Genomic DNA, 20,452 nt, shown 5'->3' with positions numbered 1-20,452 from the left:
TTTTCCAGGCTGAATTCCATCTGCCACTTCTCAGCCCAGCTTTGCATTCTATGAATGTCCCGTTGTAACCCTTGACAACCTTCTGTACTATCCACAACATCATCAACCTTCATGTCATCTGCAAACTTACTAACCCATGCCTCCACTTCCTCATCCAAGTCATTTATAAAAATCACAAAGAGTAGGGGTCTTTGCGGAACACCACTCATCACCGACCTCCAGGCAGAATATGGTCCATCTAAACCACCCTCTGCCTTCTATGGGCAAGCTAATTCCAAATGCACACAGCCAAGTTTCCCTGGATCCCATACCTCCCGACCTTCTGAATGAGCCTATCATGGGGAACCTTTTCAAATGCCTCACTAAAGTCCATATACACCATATCCACTGCTCTACCCTCATAAATGTGTTTTGTCACATCCTCATTCAATCAGGCTCGTGAGGATGACCTGCCCCTCCCAAAGCCATGCTGACTGTCCCTAATCAGACTTTGCTTCTCCAAATGCTCATAAATCCTATCCCTAAGGATCTTCTCCAGTAATTTGCCCACCACTGAAGTAAGACTCACTGGTCTGTAATTCCCAGGGTTATCCCTACTCCCTTTCTTGAACAAAGGAATAACATTTGCCACTCTCCAATCATCTGGTACTACTCCTGTGGCCAGTGAGGACGCAAAGATCATCACCAAGGGCTCAGAAATCTCTTCCCTTGCTTCCTGTAGTATCCTGGGATATATCTCATCCAGCCCCAGGGACTTATCTATCCTAATGTTTCTCAGAAATTCCAGCACATCCTCCTTCTTAACATTGACATGTTCTAGCTTTTCAGCCTGTTTTACACTGTCCTCACCAACGTCAAGGTCTCCCTCACAGGTGAATATTGAAGCAAAATATTCATTAAGGACCTCCCCTACCTCCTCTGACTCCAGGCACATGTTTCCTCCTCTATCCTTAATCGGTCCTACCTTCACTCTAGCAGCTGGGAAATATGCAAATCTCAGGAACTCAAAGGTCTGGTTGAATTTAATGGATGCTGCAGCCAGGCACTGGGATGGAGGGAGGGAAAGTTTGCAGTTGAGTTTGGAGATTGTGTTGATGAATTGAGGTGAAGAAAGACCCTAGCAGCTGACCCCTGGAAGCATTGCTGATCCCCCAGCTTTCAAAATGATATCACTTTGTGCACCTCGTCAGCTCCCAGCTTATGTGGCAGCTAAAATCTGAGCCACAAACCAAAACAACATTTTTACATTACCGACCACCTCTCCAGAGTAGGTTATTTGTCTGCACCTTAACCATCAGAACTCACAGTGAGAATTTTAGAATTTTAATAATTTAACCCCCACTGACCCTCTTCTAGCCAACCAGGGGATTAAGTTTCTCCCCTGGTGAGATATTTAATACATGTGTGAGTTATTAAGCAGTCAGTAATGTCACTGTAGAATCTTTATAAATATATCCTGACAACTACATTTCACAAGGAAACCACCTTCCCCCCTCATAAAAGTCAGCATCATATTTAAATTTAGAGGGAACATATTTGCAACAAATATGCAGCATGTTCGTCACAGATAAAATCTTTAGTTATTCAACAATAAGAGTTAATTTAACCTAACACAAAAGTTATTATGATTAAGGTCTTCGACTGCAGTAATTTCAAAACACCATTGTTCAACAATTCTTGTGGCTTTTCTCCACCCCATTTCTTGACACTTCATAAGCCCTATTTTTCAGTCAGGTGAAATATTCCTCTGTTTATTGGCAGTGCTTCATAAGTATAAATAATTCTCTCCTGCTGAGCCACCTTCCACAATTACTCTTCCAGTGTTGTTCACGATGGCACTGTTTGACCCCTGAGAAGTGGAGGCAAGATCAGGCAGTGAAAATAGGGGAATGACATAACTTCGCATTCTGAAATCTTACGTGATCTCCACAGGAAAAATCAAGAAACAATTTAGTGGTGTGGGTGTTACAAAGATTCTTGTGATGGATTTGACTACTTGCAACATTACAGGAATAAAGGACTGTGAGTGTGGGTCAACTTCTCCACATCCTTTCCCGGATTCCTTTGCAATCTCAAACCAGCAGCAATTCAAGCATGTTGGCATAAGGTAAGTAAGACTGGAAGTTTTCAGACTTCATAGCCTCCTATTCCTCATGCAAAGTTACAATTTGTACAATAATGATCAACTGCTTCTCAGCATCCTAATCATTCAGAAACATTACTGAAGTCCATAATGGGCCAGATATTGACCTGATCCAAAAGTATAAGACAACTGAAGGAGAGTTGGCAGACTGTTTTGCAAATCTCCTGATTTTTATTTCTATTGACTTTATCTCTTACAACAAAAATGAATCACTTCAGTTCTCTGTGTTGAATTTCATGGGGCACACATCCGCTCACCTTACCAGTCTATGTCCACCAGTCTGCTGCTGTTCTACAGACTGAATTTTGTGTCACCTAAAAACATTGAAATTATGTCCTCAAAACCCAAGCCTGGGCCATTGCATAGACAAAAATGAGGTTTTAATTGCAAAATTACCTCATCTAGTTCATTTTATTCTTGATTAATTGTATAAATAGGACCCTAAACTTTGAATAGCCATTCAGATAAGTGGAAATTCTGAACACCTGTATTATTTTTCAATGCACTGTACTCTATTTCAGCTACCTCAGTTTAAAAAAAGTCTTTGTTCAATGTTGTGCTTTATTTTTCTTTCACACAAGAAAAGAGGAGCAGGAGTAGGCCACCAGGTCCTCAAACCTATGCTACCATTCAATATGATTGTGGCTGATCTATGCTGACCTCAACTCCTCTTCTGTGCTAGTTCCACATAACCCCTCAAACTTTCAAACATTTATCTATCTTCACCTTAAATATATCTAATGATCTGGCTTCTGCCATCCTATTGGGCAGAGAATTCCAGAGATTCACTAATTTCCTGTCTATTTTCTAAAAGGAGCATTGCATGGGGAATATCATCATGTGCCTGATGCTGAAATTCCGTCAGATGCCAAGACTGGAAGTATCCAGTTGAATTTCTATATTGACACCTGTTATCATATTTCACTCTATCCAAAATTCACTGTTAATTGCACAGTACGGAGATGTATAACACTGCTTGATTGAAATTCCAGGCCAATTATTTTCTGTCTAAGTGTTCTCCATGGGTCTTTTCAACTGGAGTGTTCCACTGTAATTTTTCCTTACTCTAATCAATTTTTCTGTCTGAAATAATTACATAAGTATTATCACCAATTACCATCTTTTGTATAATTATAGAATATTTTAGGGTAATAAGAAAATCAACATGCTTGCAATGGAAGAAATTCCTGTCTCTTTCAATCTAAAATTTCAATTAAGTGAGGGCAGGATCACGGTTGAGCACATATCCTATTGCCTCCTGATTTCACCCAGGAATTAGTCATCATGTGATTTGGATAGCAACTGCTTGTTGACATGCTGGTCTATTCCTGTGTAACTGGTTAGCCAGGTTTCAGCATGTCTACTGATTAACTCCATGTCTCTACTGTTAAATTTTCAGCATGTGCAACTTTTCCATCCATTATTCTGTGATAACAAATGGGGGTTATGACCTGTGATTGCTTTTAGCACAAATGCCAATCAAACCCTGTCGATTGGCAGTTTTACAGCTTGTACTTACACCTGGTTGTAAAGGTTTTCATAAGCTTGAGCATATTTTAAGTGCATTGCACATTAGAATGGAAAGTGGATAATTACCCTATTTTTGGCAGCTTACTTGATTATATTTCAAGGATACAGTAGTGTTTGGTATTTAAATAATTTTAGCAAGAAGACTGCAGATGGATTTGAAGACAGATAACTGTTTTTCAAATTACTACAATTAAATAAAAGCTACTTTTTTGGTCGGTTCACTTCTGAAGTTTCATTTGGATGTGGTTCTGCAGTTCAGATACAAGGTGAATGAATATCTGTCACCACTGATTTTTAGTTAAATTTCACATAATGTTTGCTCCAACAGACTAATACTATGTCATCATTATTATTTGGCAGTTCTATTACATGGACTATCCTGCAACTTTAGGCTGAATTTCATATGTGCATAGATTTGGGAGTGTGTGGTTTAAATGTGTTTAAGGTTTCAGTGCTCAGGAAGCCAGCTCAGTCATGCTGACTTTTACATTTAACACGAGCATATCAGGCTGCACATAACAAACCATGGTGAGTTACTGATTTGGGTCTGTTAATTGCTCCAGTACGGTGATAGTAACATGAATTACTAAGTTTAATTTGCATTCATGGGCTCTGTGACCTTCCTGGAGATGGCCAGTGAAAGTCAAGCAAGAGCACATCAGCTCTGGAAGAGTTGAAATTAACAGTCAAATCAGTAAATGTGACCTCACAACTGCTTTCTTCAATGCTTCTGTGAATCACACCAAACAGAACTGTTGACGGAGATGGTTGGCCCATTCGGTCCGTACGGTGTCTATGTAAGAGCAGTCGAGTTGGAAACTGCCCTTTCTCCATAGTCCTGCCAATTCTCTCCTTTGAGATACTTAACTAGCTCCCTTTTGAACACTGGAATTTAATCTGCCTCCATTATTACCTGTGGCAGAGTATTCCAGACCCTAACCAGTCACTGTGAGAAAAATTTTCCTCATGTCATTTTTGGTTCTTTCCTTCATTCTAAGTGCCTCAGTTCTTTGACCCTTTTGACAATAGGAATAGCTTCTTCCTAACTACTTTCTCTATACCCATGACTTTAAATACCTCTATCAGGTTCCCTTGCAACCTCCTCAGTTCTAAGAATAACAACCCCAGCTAGTCCAATCATTACACGTAACTAAAGCCCCTCATCCCTAAAATTATTTTGGTAAATTTCAACTGCATTCTCTGTAAAGTCTTTACCTCATTTCCAATAGTGTGGCACCCAGAATTGGACCCAACACTCCAACTGTGGCCAAACCGGTGTTTTGTGAAGGCAAACTGTGACTTCTTTGCTCTTGTACTTTATGTTTCAGCTTATAGGGAGATGGAAATGCTGAATATTTTTAAATAGTCAGGGATTGGGAAGTGTTGATGCTCAAAGGGACCTGGGTGTCCTTGTAAACAATTCACTGGAATGTTGATCTTTATTGCAAAAGGAATTGAGTACCAGAATAAAGATGTCTTACGACAATTATGTAGAGCCTTGGTGAGACCACACCTGGAATACTGTGTACAATTTTGGCCTCCTTACCCAAAAAAAGGATATACCTGCTATTGAGGGAGTGCAAGGGATTCACCAGTCTGGTTCCTGGGATGGCATGTCTATGAGGAGCTTTGAGCTAGGCTTGACCTCTATTCATCCCATTGAAACTGGCTCTTCTCCAATTGACTATTTACACCTTGAAGCCTTCTGTTTCTTTTTCCTTAGCTATTCTCGACCTTAACATAATACGTTTGCTGTTTCCTAGTTGTTCACCCACTGATATTTGCTTTGTTCACAGACTTTTAATAGGACTTGACACTGTAATATTTAAAGCTAAAGAGATGGAAAGGGTCCTGCTACCAAGTAGAATAATGGTCCTGCTTTACCAGTGGCTGTGAAAATCACCACCATCCTCAACCTTGAGATCCTTCCTGATGTTAATCATTTTTTTACCTGTCAGCATAACTGTCAAAAACATGCAAGAGAAGGTAGTGTGGAAACAAATTAATGTAGACCAAGATTAGAACTGAAACTAAATAACCTATAATTGCGTAAAATGCTCAGGTGCAATCTTTACTCTTTCTTTACCGCTGCTCCCATATTGTTCAGTTTCTGTGGCTGCAGCAGAGGTGGAGGCAGGCACCTTAGACCCCTACTTGACTGTTGCATTGCTTTTGCCTGACAACCACTGAATTCTGGAACCCATGACATTTCCGCTATGAACTGCTCAATCTGTACCTGTGCAGTGGTATGCTTTGTCATTGGGGTATTAGGCAGAATGTAGGGTGTCATTGACAGGAGAGGGAAGAAAATGAGATGGAGAATAACTGTAAGCAGAACCTGGACTTCCATATCTTCTTTCACATCTTTCCTCTTGAACACTTGCACTTCACTGCTAACAATGACTTGATGCACATTTCACTTCAGATTATTTAGGTAATGAATGCACAAAGTTAGGATCTCACATAGCGTGTTTAAAATAATATTTGTAGTGTGGAAGCCTACACAGCAATCCTCTGCTGCCTTTGATGTTAAATGAAGGTGGGCACACTTTCAGTGAATGAAAATATTATTGTAAATTCCTGCAAAATTAAGCCAATCATGCTTGAAACAGAATCCTCCAATCTCTGTACAAACATGCACAGTACAACCTGGATGCCTACTGGTACATTGCACATACTTTTATGCTGCATTAAAAATATCTTGCTTGTCCTGAGATGCGGCATCTGCATTCGGCCGAGGAGAGTTTAGAGAGGGCTGTGCCCTCTTAACCAAGGTGACCAGACAGCCCAATAATATTGAGGCTGTCTGGATATTAGGAACTTTATACTGTGCCTAGATCAAGGTACTGCCAGATGTTATTTGTCCTGATTTTTCACATTCGCTATCTGGTCACCTATTGTCACAAAGTATTGTGAAAGTTTGTGTATGTTTTACCGTATAATTAAAAGTTGAGCCAGATAGTTACACACACAATTCTGAAAAAAGAACACCAAATGTGCTGTTGAAAATCAGCTTGACCAAGTTGGAGCAATTTTGTACACATTTCTGAGTAACTTGGCATCCGTTGTAAAGCTTGACTCATCCTTTTTCAGCAGAATTTTCTCTTTCACCTGTGTTTCTTTTTCTGATGTATAATTCCCCTAAATGTTATCAGTGGAGCCGATTGCAACAATTGCTTTGAAATTTGATAGTTTTTATGTAATTACAGAACAACCATACTTCCCTTGAAAATGTACAATTTAATACAAGTGTCCAATGCAATATGACAAAAGCACTTGATCAATTCTTTTAAAGGAGAACTAAATTTTGAAATATTTGCATACATTACTAGTACCTGCAGACGTTACTACAAAGTAATGTTTCCATTCAGTGTTATATATCTCTGCACAGTGTAATATCTAGGTTTACAATTGAATCACCATGTCCAGCAAAAGATTTGTACTGGGATTCCAGTTTAACTTTACGAAGCCTGCAAGTTAGGATGGAATCTTTCTTACTTAGTTTGCACCCTGTTGTGGCTGTGTAGTTTTTTTTCTGAATAGCTCTGCAATTTTCTCACATTCTTTGTACCAAAGCTGCCTGGAGCTTGTTATTCTAATGCACTGTTCTATCTGTAGGGCAGGGGGAAGGTCACTTCTTGTGACATACTGCACTCTTTGCTTTTGTTTATGTTTTAGAAAATGTAATATTCAATTCTTTAACATGAGATGGCAGATAACAGTGAGATTGGTTCTCGCACATTTGGAGCTAAATTGCCCTTGTCACTCAATAAGACTAAAATAGGATTTCTAATAGGAAATTTATTTTAGCTTTGTTTCTGTCAGTTGTAATCTGATCATTTTGAATTTATGAACATACAATCTCAGCTTGAAATATACAAAGTGTGGAATCACACTTACATTTCCAGCAGGAAGTGTGGAATTGGCCTGTCCAATACTCCAGCTGTTGCATTATTAAAAACATTAGGCTGTACAGATTGGAAAGGTTTACTGTTGCCACTCCCGAACATTCCTGGGCTATAAGGAGACTTGATTCATAGTCCTTCATCAAGAAAGGCCAGGAGGGTACCAATACTTGCTGCAGTCAAATAACATATTGACATTCCATCAAGCCTCATGTTTAATGGAGAACATGGTGTGGTATGTATAAGAAGGCTTTTGCCCCATGGAACTGAAGTTGTACACATTGAACAGGGTAGGGCAAACATCAGACAGAGAGAAATGAGGAGGGAGAACGAATAGAAGATGATCTTGGAAATGCTTTTTGGGAAAGAAAATCAATACTGGGTGACAATAAACAACCTCATTGCTCATTCTGACATTGAAAAAACAATTAAGTGATCCAATTTAATCAGATTGACACAGGGTTTATATAATCTTTCAGAAATTAGCATCTAGCTTATGTTAGACAGCTTCTGATAGTCAACCTAATACATTTTGGTAAACTGGATTAAAAATGCATTTTCAGAATTGCTTTCTGCTAAAGGCCATTAAGCTCTTTGAAATCATCTTTTTGTGAAGTAGCAGCTTTTATAACCATCAAAAATAAAAATTAAATCTTGTTTAACTGCTTAATAATGCAGAAGCAATATTTTCCAGGTTAAAAGTTTCAGGGCTGTTATACTGCAGAGAGATGGGCATCACAGGGTTCAAGACAAGTTTCAGTGAACAAAATCACAAACAACCCTGAATTCAGGCATTTGCTACTGGTGGCAATATCATGGTATCTGTTTGATTGACTTTGAGGTTGAAAGAATGATGATAGCTGGATTACTAGGAGTCTCTTTCATTCTATCAGAATGCCAGGAAAGTAGCCAACCAACATCCCTTACTAAAATGCTTTTCAAAACATAAGTAGATATGGTTCAACAGCTCAGCATCACTGAGAGGACATAGGATGTAACTTTGAAAATTAAGGTGACATACTAAATATGTTTGGAAAATCAGGCATCACATTTGTGGAAATGCTTGATATAGTCTCACTGGATTCTGGCAAAAATTACCCTGCAGGGCCAGCAATGTAGGAACAATCAGCTGCCTGCTTCCAACTGTTACAGCAACTGCAGTAAACGCTGGATGGATGAAAATTTGGAAAAAAGCAGTGCTAATATTGCAAGGCCGCTTCTCTAAATTTCCCCAGCCAAGCACAGAAGTGAATCTGACAATTATTACATCACAGAAAGCGGCCAAATAATCCATTTTGTCTGTACCGAATCCTTCCAGCACAATCCAGTTGGCTTCATTGTGCCACTCTTTACCCATAGCCCTGCAAATATTTTACCTTCATATTCCAGATTATAACCACTTGCTGTGTGATAAGCTTCTTCCTCAATTCACCCTGGGTCTTTTGCCAGTCACTTTAAATCTGTGCACTCTTGGGAACACTTTCTCTGTCTTTATCCTATGTTGTTCTTTGTTATTCATTTTTTGGGCATCACTGGAAAAGCATTTATTACTCATTCCTCATTGTCCTCAAGAAGATGATGATGACCCATCTTCCTGAATTGTTAGACCTTCTGGTTGAAGTACTCCAACACTACTGTTCAATAGGGAATTGCAGGTTTCAGACCTAGTGGCAGTGAAGTACTGACGATATATTTCCAAGACAAGACAGAGTCTGGGGAACATGCAATGTGGTGGAGTTCCCATGCACCTGAAGGCCTTGTACTTCTGGTGACAGAGGCTGCTGCCAGAGAAGCTTAGGTGCATTATATGCAGAGGAGTGGTATATTACATGCTTTAGCCAAAGTGCACTGGTGTGCAGAGAATGAAAGGTGTACCTATCGAGTGGGCTGTTTGATTGTGGGTTATGCTGAGCTTCCTCACAATTGTTGCCACTGCACTCATCCAGGCAAGTAGGGAGTATTCCATCATGCTCCTGACTAGTGCCATGTAAGCGATGGAAAGACTTGGGGGTGTCAGGAGGTGAGTCATCTGTTTCAGGATTCCCAGACTCTGGCCTGGTCTTCTAGCCTATTTCAATTAATCAAGATTATGTACACATTGAACAAATCTCCTCTCGACCTTCTCTGCTCCAAGAGAACAACCCCAGATTCTCTAGTTTGAACTCATAACAGAAATCTGTCATCCCTGAAACCACTCTGTAAGTATTCTCTGCATACTCTCTGGTGCCTTCATATCTTGCCTAAAGTACAGTCACCAGAATAGTAGCTCAAACAAGCATTTTATGCAGATTCAACATTATCTTTTTGTTCTTGCACTCTGCTTTTATTTATGAAGCTGTTTGCTTGATTAACTGCTTTTTCAACCTGCCTGGCCTTCTTCAAAGATTTTGCATGATCACTCTGAGTTCTCTTTGTTCCTGCATCCATTTTTTAGAATTTTACACATTGTTGATGCTGTCTGCCCTTCTCAAAATATACCACTTTCCCCTTCTCTGGATTAAATATCTTTGACTTGAAATGATGAAAATTATATCACAGGCCCACAAAAGTCCTCTTTTGATTACTTTTGGATACAACTTTAAAAGATATCACAATGGTTAATCCAGAAAATGACCCACAGTCTCAGTGGGCCAAAGGGCCTGTTTCTGTGCGGTATCTCTCTGTGACACTGACTCTGTGACTAAATTGGGGTTTATTGTTGCAGGGAAGACCCACAGAGTTGAACCTGCTTTGGTAGTTGCTCTTAAAGTGATTATCTTTCAATAATAATGATTACATAATCAGCAGCAACAGTAACTTCACTTCAGAAACAATTTATTGTTTAGAAAATATTTGTGACTGCCCTCGTAAGTTGATCACATCGAGCAATGTTTTTGTGCACTCCACAATATTTTTGTTCAATGGCATCCTACACCAAGCAACAGAAGCCTGGACTGGTATGGTTTTGAACGACACTTGTAAGGCCTAGGTACAGCATGGGCTTTTCATGCTGAAGCAGGTCTTAATAACATTTTTATGAGGCTTACCTCATTGTGTGTTAGTGGAGATGTATCTAAGAACAGAATCTAGGCTGTGGAGTCCAGTGCTGGGAACTTGCCTTGGGTTGATCCTCTTCAAATGACATACATTACCATTGTACCATTCTCTCTTGAGCCCAATCCTTTCCCCCATATGCAAACCCTACTACTCTGAACCTCTGCACACCAACTCTGTTGTCCACTGATCTGTCACCCAGCCCTTGCCCAACCTCTGGCAACTAATTCATGACACTCAGCTACCAATAATCTTATCTAACCTTTGAGGTCCAATTCCCTCCCATCTCTTTCTCTGTGAGTCACCTCCCCCAAGCCATCCTTGATGACTCAGGAATGTGGACGTAGACTAACCTGAGGAAAGCCCTTTGAGAACGCAATACTGTTCAGTATTGAATTTTGCAGTGGTGGCCCTTCAAACAAGATATTTTTTGACACAAACCTCATGAACCTATTTAAGCACTCTTATATATGCTATTCAATTTCTAAGCTTATAAATGCAAACTTTTCAAGTTCATTGCATGCATAGTACTTAATTTGCACATTGCACACAGAACTAGGTATATAAATAAAGGAGGTCTTGATGAATCAGTTTGTCTTTTCCTGCCTATCAACATACTCTGGTTTAATTTTGGTGACAGTAAAAGCACATTAAACCCTCTGCGTATAGTGGAACAAAATGTTTCTTTTGAGGGGACGACGCCTCAATATTCTATAATGCATCATGTCCAAAGCAAAGGCCTTGGGTGATTGGTTTGCTCTGTTTGCCTTTGAGAATAAGGACCTGAGATGGGTATGAAGAGCGGTTTGGTGAATGGTTTATGCAAAGATCAGGACTTTGAGGGTCAGGTTGATGCACTGAAGCATCAGTGGGCTGATTGGCTGCTGGTGGGGGGGGGGGGGGGGGGGGAGGGGTGGTTGTGGTTTTTATTGAAGGTTGAGTCCGGGATGTGCTGGTGGTGTTAAATGTTGTGAAGCCTAAAGGCTAACCACAGCAAAAGGTAGATTTAAACTTAAAGAGAACGTGCAGCCATTCCTAGCCCTTGAATTCACAAGCAAGTGTGTTCCTGTTGGCTTAGTGACAGTGTGTTTCTACAAGAATGACCTACATTGTCCATAAGCAAAACATGCATGGAGGAACATCATGGAAGAAACATGCCATTAGATATCACTGCACATGCCTGAGTGCCACTGTATGTTAACACCCCAAAAGCACAGAGAACCTGAAAGGAAAATAATGAACATAGGGATAACTGCTACTAAAATGTAATCCCATAGTCTGAATTAATATTGCAGTCAGTGAAATAATTTCAATGCTTTTGTTCATAAAATGAAGATACCTCTCACTTTGGATTAAAAATTAGAAGATTTCTTTTAATTTCTAATTCCAGTTATTGCAGTTAATGCAGTGACCCTGAACTTTACCAATAAAGGAGAGTAAACAGGATCAATAGTTGGCAGAGACTGGAATTGAATAGAATGATTCAACTGACAAAATAAATTCTTGCTATATAGATTTTGTTATGGTGAAGGATAAATATATTTAACAATTATCTTTAATATGTATGCTTCACTGAAGTTTTCCTGCACAGATACGAAGTTCTGCAATATTATATGAAACACGTTTCTCTACAGAGTAACATGGGTGTCAGGTTGCAAGTATCTTTACAGCTGGTCAAAGGTGAATAGTTTGGACTGTAAAGCTAGACCCAAGTTACCTTGGAGTTATTCTTGATTAATTTTTGGGAGGGTGAATAAATCTGGCAGAATTGTCATAAAGATTTATCTTTTTGGTGCTTTATCTGGAATTGATTTCCTTTGTCAGGAGAGTGAATGGAGGAAGAGATAATATTGGTGGGTAGCTGAAAATGGTTTAAAAATCAGGCAAGGCTAAGGACATAGGTATCTGCTGAATGTAATGGTGGGGCTATGCATCACTTTTTATTCTATTTCCCACATGGCAATTGAATAAACCAAGAGGCTAGTCTACAGCTGGGAATACCCAATGTCCAGAGGCTGCATCTGGGAGCACTTGAGGTTGACCCCCTGAAATTGGATGGGCAGACTCAAGGATCAGAACATTTTTTGGAAGGAGAAGTGTGCTGTCAGGTCTGGAATGAGAAAGTGGCCATTGGAGCTGGAGTGTAGCGAGGTCATCTATTGCAGCATGATCAACTTGTTGGGGGGGAATCAGAAGACCTCCTTGGAACAGTGGGGAATCCCTGCTCCTCCTAACCCACAAAATGTGCTGAAAAGGAGAATGACTTGTGGAACTAGCATTTCCTTCCTTTCTTTCATTGTCGGGTTTCCAATCTCCTGGGAAACACGTAAAGCAAAAGTAAATTTTAAATTACGCTCTCATTCGTATTGTGGGGGCCTGACTTAAGTGTTAATGGTTTGTCCTGTCTCTATATGATAGGACACATGGATACTATGGTGCCTGCTGCTGTATAAAAATGACATGCAAGAACAAAATGTGCTATGGACGTGACCTCCATGATTAATCTTTAATTTCACTTCACCTAGCCTTATCGCAATCATGAGGAAACTCGACTCCTGGTTAATTCCTGCTCGGTAGATTAGTATAGCCTGTATAAGAAACATACTTCCAATCCAGATGATGAATGAAGTTGCAATAATATCAGTCATTTTAGAACATCTTCCCTCACTCATTCTATCCTATCCATAATTTCCTTTCTCTGTTAATGTTACCCTCAGATCTTTGGTGCATATGTGAATCCAAATGCAAATTATTTATTTACTTTAAGCCATGTTCTTTGTCTCCACATCAAGCTATGTCTTTGGATCCTTAATAGGCCTTAATTTTTGGATGGGCCAAATGGTCACTTTCTCTGCTGTAACATTCAATGATTGTATGATCTGTCCCTATCGAATCTCTTACATTTGTGAGAATTTGCAATCGTCCCTGGGTGCTTCCTCATCTGTCCTTGCTGTTCCAAAAGAGCCCCCATGGAAGTTAGCATGCACACAGGCACTTTTGGATACTGGAAAATCATAATGTAAGTCAGTGTGCAATGTCAATTTGATGCCAGCACTGCCATTTTGAAGCTCAAAAATCCAATATTCACCTTCTTTAAATGCATATTAAAGAGCAGGAGGGGCCTCCCACACATGCAATTAAAAAAGATACCAACCATCTACAGGATGGTTGTTTATTTCCGATTCATACATTTTCTGCAGTTGTTGTAGGTTGCTCAGGTCCATAGGGAACGGTGTGACAAGTGCTGAAAGACATATTCCTGGTTCAAAGCTTCTACAAAGGCCAGTCGCTGCAAGAGATGGATACATTAGCAGGCATTCCCCTTCGACTGGACCTAGAGAATGAACAGAAGGCACACAGAACAGGACAAGATGCTGGAAGAGAATGGAGGAGCAGTGGGAGAAGTGTCTCAACAGGAGACACTTGGGGAACAATTCTTCCTGGATCTCAGGAAAGAACAATGTATGAGATGCCTGCAGTTTACACATGTATAATCCTCACTGGGATCTGTCTTTTGTAACAGCCACAATTGTAATCACAGAGCAGGGAGTAGATTGCAATGGCTGTCAAGGTAACCATGGCAATGGACTTTTATTTGCCTGTCTCCTTCTAGACTGAAACTGCAGTATTTGTTTCTGTTCCACTGTTGCATATGAGAGATTATTGGGACTCTACTAAACAAGGGCTAACAATGTTTCATAAGCAATATACTTACAAGCAGAGTGAGTGATCAGAAGAGGAAACTAGAAGTGGTATAGTTGTATGTCTGCTGCCCTTGATGGTAGAGGTCATGGATTTGTGAATTGCTGTTGAACAGCCAAAGTGAGTAACATCAGTGCATTTTGTGGATTGTGCACACTGAATGTATCGTTTTTTAGTGGTACAGGGAGTGCATATTGCTTGCCGTACTAATCAAGTAGGCTGTTTTGTCTTGCATAGTATTAATGTTCTCGAGTGTTGTGGGAGCTGTACTCATCCAGACAAATGGAGAGTATTCCATCACAATCCTGACTTGTGCCTTGTAAATGGTGGAAAGGCTCTGGGAAGTCAGAAGTTGAGTAACTTGCTGCAGGATACCCAGCTTCTGACCTTGTAGCCACAGTATTGAGATGATTGATTTAGTTAGGTGTTAGTAGTGAGGGATTTTGTGATAGTAATGCCCCTGAATGTTGAGATTTGGTGGTCATGCTCCCCCTGTTACTCAGCCCATGCCTAACTGTTTTTTAGGTCTTGCTAGGCATGGATTGATTCGTGGTGTTTGAGAAAAGTCAACAATGGGAAGCTTGGATACTTTTCTGACCCATCTGCTTTCCTGAGGCAAATATGGTTCTTCGATTGCACAAAACATGTTCTGAACCTGAGACTTTGCTGACTTGTATGTGTCAGTGCTACAGCACAATATATAAGTAGCCACTTAGCCACCAGGGATCCATACCTTGTTATTTAAAAAGTTATTTTAAAATAAATGAAAGAAAACAATAAGTTATGACATTGTACCCTAATCTGGTTAAAAATTGGGTGATATCAATGGTCTTACTGCTTGTAATCCATGTAAAATATAGCAAAAAACTATTGGGTAATAGATCAACAGTGGGCAGTCTGGATGAGTAAAATTATTTTCTCATTGCTATTTATTAGGGTTCAAAGTAAGAGGTGAGGATGGGTATATGGACTTAATCAATTATAAATCAACAATCATCTCATTTAATGTTGAATGGTCTCAAGTGACTTGACAGGTTAAATGGCCAATCCTGCCCCTACCTTTGCAGGTTTCTGTGCCTTTCTGATGTACTTTTACTCATAGTGAGACAATATCTTGCCCATGACTGTCTTTTCAGACATAACTAAATCTATTTCAAAGAATCTATTACTGTTTTCTCTGTATTCTAATTCAATATCAAGTGTGCCTGTATCTTTGATCCAGGTGCAGTGTCATTTTGTATGTCATACTTTTCACAAAAAATGAATTCTGATATGAAATCCAAAGCATCATTAAAATTAAGTCTAAGTGAGTTAAAAAAAACCTAAATTTATTTAACCCACCATAAATCTTTGACCACATTGATAGACTTTGTTTAACATTGTGTTTTGAGTTTTCAATTTTTTGGGTCAGTTGCAACTTTTACAGAACAGTTTTTGAATTTTATAGGTTGGCGTGTATGGGAATTAAGAACATGTTGTAGAAAATTAACATTGCACACGGGAATGTGTTTATTACAAATTACACAAAGTGTTCTTTCAAGTGTTTCGGTCGGGAAAAATGTGGTGTTTAACTTTTAAAAGACTCCTGATATGTTGTTCTTAGAAGCTAATGAATATCCCATAAGCCAATATTTACATGACATAATTTAACAAGTGCAGATATTCACTAAATTAAATCCATAGTTTAACATTCCAAAATTTACAGATTGATGGGTTAATTAATCTATGTTCATAATATTGATGTTGGGGTTATTGAAGGGTTTGCATTATGTATTTGATTTTAATACATGTAAAATATTTTTAGGTCCTTCTTCAGTAATTAGCACTGATGATGATTCAGCCAGTCCATTGCATCACGTAACTAATGGCAGCAACACTCCATCCTCTTCAGAAGGTGGGCCTGATGCAGTTATCATTGGAATGACAAAGATTCCTGTGATTGAAAATCCACAGTATTTCAGGAATTCTCACGGCTTACTCAAACCCGATACTTGTGAGTACCAACATATTGCAAAATATAAATGGATGTAAATGGATGCATGTGTCCATGCTGGATGGGAGCTTCTGCTAGGGTGTGATGATTTTCTCAGTGTGATTCACCTGAAATTAGTGAAATCCAGGCAAACAAAGTGGCAGAATTTTAACTGCTGTTTACACTGGAGTTTCTAGTTTCAAAAATATACAGTATTTGGAGAAAGTATAGTTAATGGTAGGACCCTTAGCATTATTGATGTGCAGATGGAACCTGGGGTCCAAGTCCATAGCTCCCTGAAGGTGGCCATGCAGGTAGATAAGGTGGTAAAGAAGGCATATTGCATGCTTCTCTTCATTGGCCGAGGCATTGAGTATGACAGTCAGGAAGTCATGTTGCAGCTATATAAATTTTGGTTAGGCCACATTTGGAGTATTGTGTGCAATTCTGGTTGCCCCATTACAGGAAGGCTGTGGAGGCTTCGGAAATGGCGCAGAAGATATTTATCAGGGTACTGTCTAGATTAGAGGTTATGAGCTCTAAGGAGAGGTTGGACAACCTTGGGTTGTTTTCTCTGGAGCATTGGAGGCTGAGGGGAAACCTGACAGAAGTTTCTAAGAGAGGCATAGATAGGGTAGACAGTTAGAATCTCTTTCCCTGGGTAGAAATATCAACTACTGGAGGACATGCTTTTAAGGTGAGAGGGGGTAAGTTTAAAGGAGATGTGCAGGACAAGATTTTTACACTAAGTGGTAGGTGCTTGGAATGGGCTGCCAGGTCTAGGGGTAGTGGTGGAAGCAGATATGATTGTGGTGGCTTTTAGATAAGAGGCTTTTAGATAGACACATGAATATTCAGGCAATGGAGGCACAGGGATCGTGTACAGGCAAAAGATATTTAGTTTAATTTGGTATCATGTTTGGCGCAGACATGGTGGGTTGAAGGGCCTGTTCCTGTCCTGTACTGTTCTATATTCCACGTTCAAAACATTATCCTCCAAATCTGTTCTCACTAAACTGGCCAATTCCAGAATTGAAATAATCACCGTTCTGATTTTTTGCTAATTGTACACAATGATGTGTCCTCAGGGAGACACTCAAAAACTAAGCCAGTACTAGTGAAGAGAACAGCAAGATTCTAGCAGGAGAGCAGAAATTTTGCTGGGATGTAGACACACCAGCTTCTGAGCTTCCCTGAGAGTTAATCCATCTTTACATCCTAACTTTAAAGAGATGATGGTATGTGTTAGTACTTCCACCACCTAATTTTTGGTTCTTTTGAAGGTGGTAAAAGCAAAATTTCTGCCTCTATAAGGCATGTTGTCTGGCAATAAAAGTGGTAGTTCACCTATTTGGTACAATATGAAAAGGGGTAGGAAGGAGTAGATGGGGAGATTTTATCATTTTTTATTGTGCTATAACATTCTACTTTTATTGTAAAATGAGCCATGGGATCAAATTTGTCAATTTATTTTAATGCTTTCTTTTTAATACATTCAAATGAGCAAATGGCATACCAGGCATGTTAAGAAATTCTGACACTGATAGGATACACAATGAAAAGACAGCTGTTGTTATCCTTTGATGTACTCAAAACTCTGCCAGTGGAAGGCTGATCCAGGCTACAGTTTACTTCATGCTGGGGAATCAATCAACATTTATTTCTGCTGATATGTTATGGTATATATTGTTTTCCTTTCTGGCAGCAATTTCACTTTTTTTGATGTGACACCTATTTCTTTCATTTCTTCTGTTTTGAGCAATTGAAAGGTTTTCTCCCACAGTGGAATATTTTAAGAAACTGAGCAGGAATTTTGTGCAACACCTGGTCTTAATTATCAGAGCAACAAGAGGATAAATTACTCCATTTTAAAGATGCAGCAATATGTTGAGTACTGTTTCTTTTATTTGCTGATACAATATTATAAAAAATAGATTCAAAAATTTAACAAAGAGCTGACTACTCCTGAACAGTTCAATAAGTACACGAGTTCTACATGTCCCATTGATGTTCCTATGTATCCATCTATTCTGTTACATTATTGTTGACATTAATGTTGGGTAAACAGGGCTAGGGAAAATGAAAATCCTTCCAGAAATCAAGAAGTCAAATTTCTTGACAGGTTGAGACACCCATAAATGTGTGCAACATGTCCTTACTCTGGGCTAAAACAATTTCCATTAGCATTTTTTTCAGAGGTGTGTGAACAAACACCAGACTCCAACCCCAGCATTCCCCATGAACAGTTCTGATTTGCATTTTTAAATGATGGAGTCCTGCACTTTCCTGACAACTGATATCAGGCTAACTGGATCACAGTTCTCCATGTTCTTTTTCTCTCTCCTTTCTTTAATAGTGATGTTACATTTGCTCTCTTCTAATCTGCTGGATTTGTTCCAGAATCTAGGAAATTCTGGAAAATCATCACTAAAACACACAACATCAGCACTTTAGGGTGCAGGCCGAAAGGTTGAGTGGATTAGTCATCTTTTAGCTCCCTTAATTTCTTCCCTACTTCTCTTTACTATCATTAATTACTTTAAATTCCTCACTGATATTGGATCTCACTATTTCTAATGATGTTTATTTTGGCAGATACAAGTTATTTGTTAATGACTTAGCTATTTCTATATTCATCTTCATAAATTATCCCGGCTCAGCTGCTGGTGGGTTTCTGCTACAGATTTTTTTTACATGAGTGAGGAAACTCTGACAAAAAATGTCCTTTTTTAATATATTTAATGTGGTTTACTCTCATATTTCTAAGGTAGGGACATGTTTGACACAACTTTGTGAGCCGAAGGGCCTGTATTGTGCTGTAGGTTTTCTATGTTTCTATGTTTCTATATTCTATCTTCTTCTTCTATCAGTTTTTTTATAATGACTTTGTGTTGGCTTCTAAAATTCTACCAATCCTCAGATTTACTTTTCTTCTTTGCTCTTTTATTGATCTCTTTTTAATGTACGATGAATGACTTCTTGAGAGTCATAGAGTCATAGAACACTACAGCACAGAGACAGGCCCTTTGGCCCATCTAGTCCATGTCGGCCTGGTTTTCTGCCTCGTCCCACCTGGACCATAGCCCTCCATACCTCTCTCATCCATGTACGTATCCAAACTTCTCTTAAATGTTACAATTGAACCTGCATCTACCACTTCTGCTGGCAGCTCATTCCACACTTGCACCTCCCTCTGAGTGAAGTAGTTCCCCATCAGATTACCCTTAAATATTTCACCTTTCACCCTAAACCTATGACCTCTGGTTCTAGTCTCACCCAACCTGAGGGGAAAAAGCCCGCATACATTCACGCGATCTATACCCCACATAATTTTGTATACCTCTGTAAGATCTCCCCTCATTCTCCTGCGCTCCAGGGAATAAAGTTCTCACCTAATCAACCTATCCCTGTAACTCAGGTCCTGAAGTCCCGGCAACATCCGTGTAAATTTTCTCTGCACTCTTTCAAGTTTATTGGTATCTTTCCTGTAAGTAGGTGACCAGAACTGCACACGGTACTCTAAATTTGTTCTCACCAACATAGCATCCCAACTCCTGTACCTACCCAAAAATGCATAACTTTACCAATGGAGTTTTTATTCCTCATCTGAACTTACATTCATTGAAAATTATACAATATTTCGGTAAATGTTTGCTGTTGTTTATTTGTTGGCAAATGTTTTATTCTAATTTTCCATTCTACCCTAGGTTATCCTCTCCATATTTATGTTGCTGGCTTTATTTAAATTCCAAACCGGTATCTGATTGAATTGTGTCTCTCTTGAACTCAGTGTAAAAACTTTATCATATTGTGATCATTCTTCCCTAGATGATTCCTTGCCATCAGATTACTGATTAATTCTGCCTCATTAGACAAGACATACTCTAAAAGAGTTTGGTTTGTTCATGGTTCCAAAACATATTTCTCCAGAAATGGTTTGTTGTTATGCTTGTCATATGATGATCAGGTGAAAGAGATATGAGAACCTACAGTGTTGGTGATAATAATATACAGTCTTGGATAGAGGATTGGCTAACATGCAGGAAGCAGTGAGTAGGGATAAGGTGGTCTTTTTCAGGTTGGTAATCTGTAACCAGTAGAGTACTAAAGGGAACAGTGCTGGAACTGCAGCTGTTTACAATATATATTAATGACTTAGAAGAAGGA

At 39.3% G+C, this 20,452-nt stretch overlaps 1 protein-coding gene across 1 annotated transcript in view; it reads left to right on the top strand.

Annotated features, from left to right (window-relative positions):
- Positions 1–20,452, top strand: part of ntrk2a (neurotrophic tyrosine kinase, receptor, type 2a) — a 189,636-nt gene that overhangs the window by 96,520 nt on the left and 72,664 nt on the right. The window contains exon 12 of the mRNA XM_052020133.1: positions 16,118–16,306. Coding sequence (XP_051876093.1) covers positions 16,118–16,306 — 189 coding nt within the window. The remainder of the gene's footprint in view (positions 1–16,117; positions 16,307–20,452) is intronic.

This window comes from Pristis pectinata, chromosome 7 (assembly GCF_009764475.1).
Source record: "Pristis pectinata isolate sPriPec2 chromosome 7, sPriPec2.1.pri, whole genome shotgun sequence".
Classification (NCBI taxonomy): Eukaryota; Metazoa; Chordata; class Chondrichthyes; order Rhinopristiformes; family Pristidae; genus Pristis; species Pristis pectinata.
Note: the sequence above shows the minus strand (reverse complement) of the source record. Positions and strands in the feature narration are given on the sequence as shown.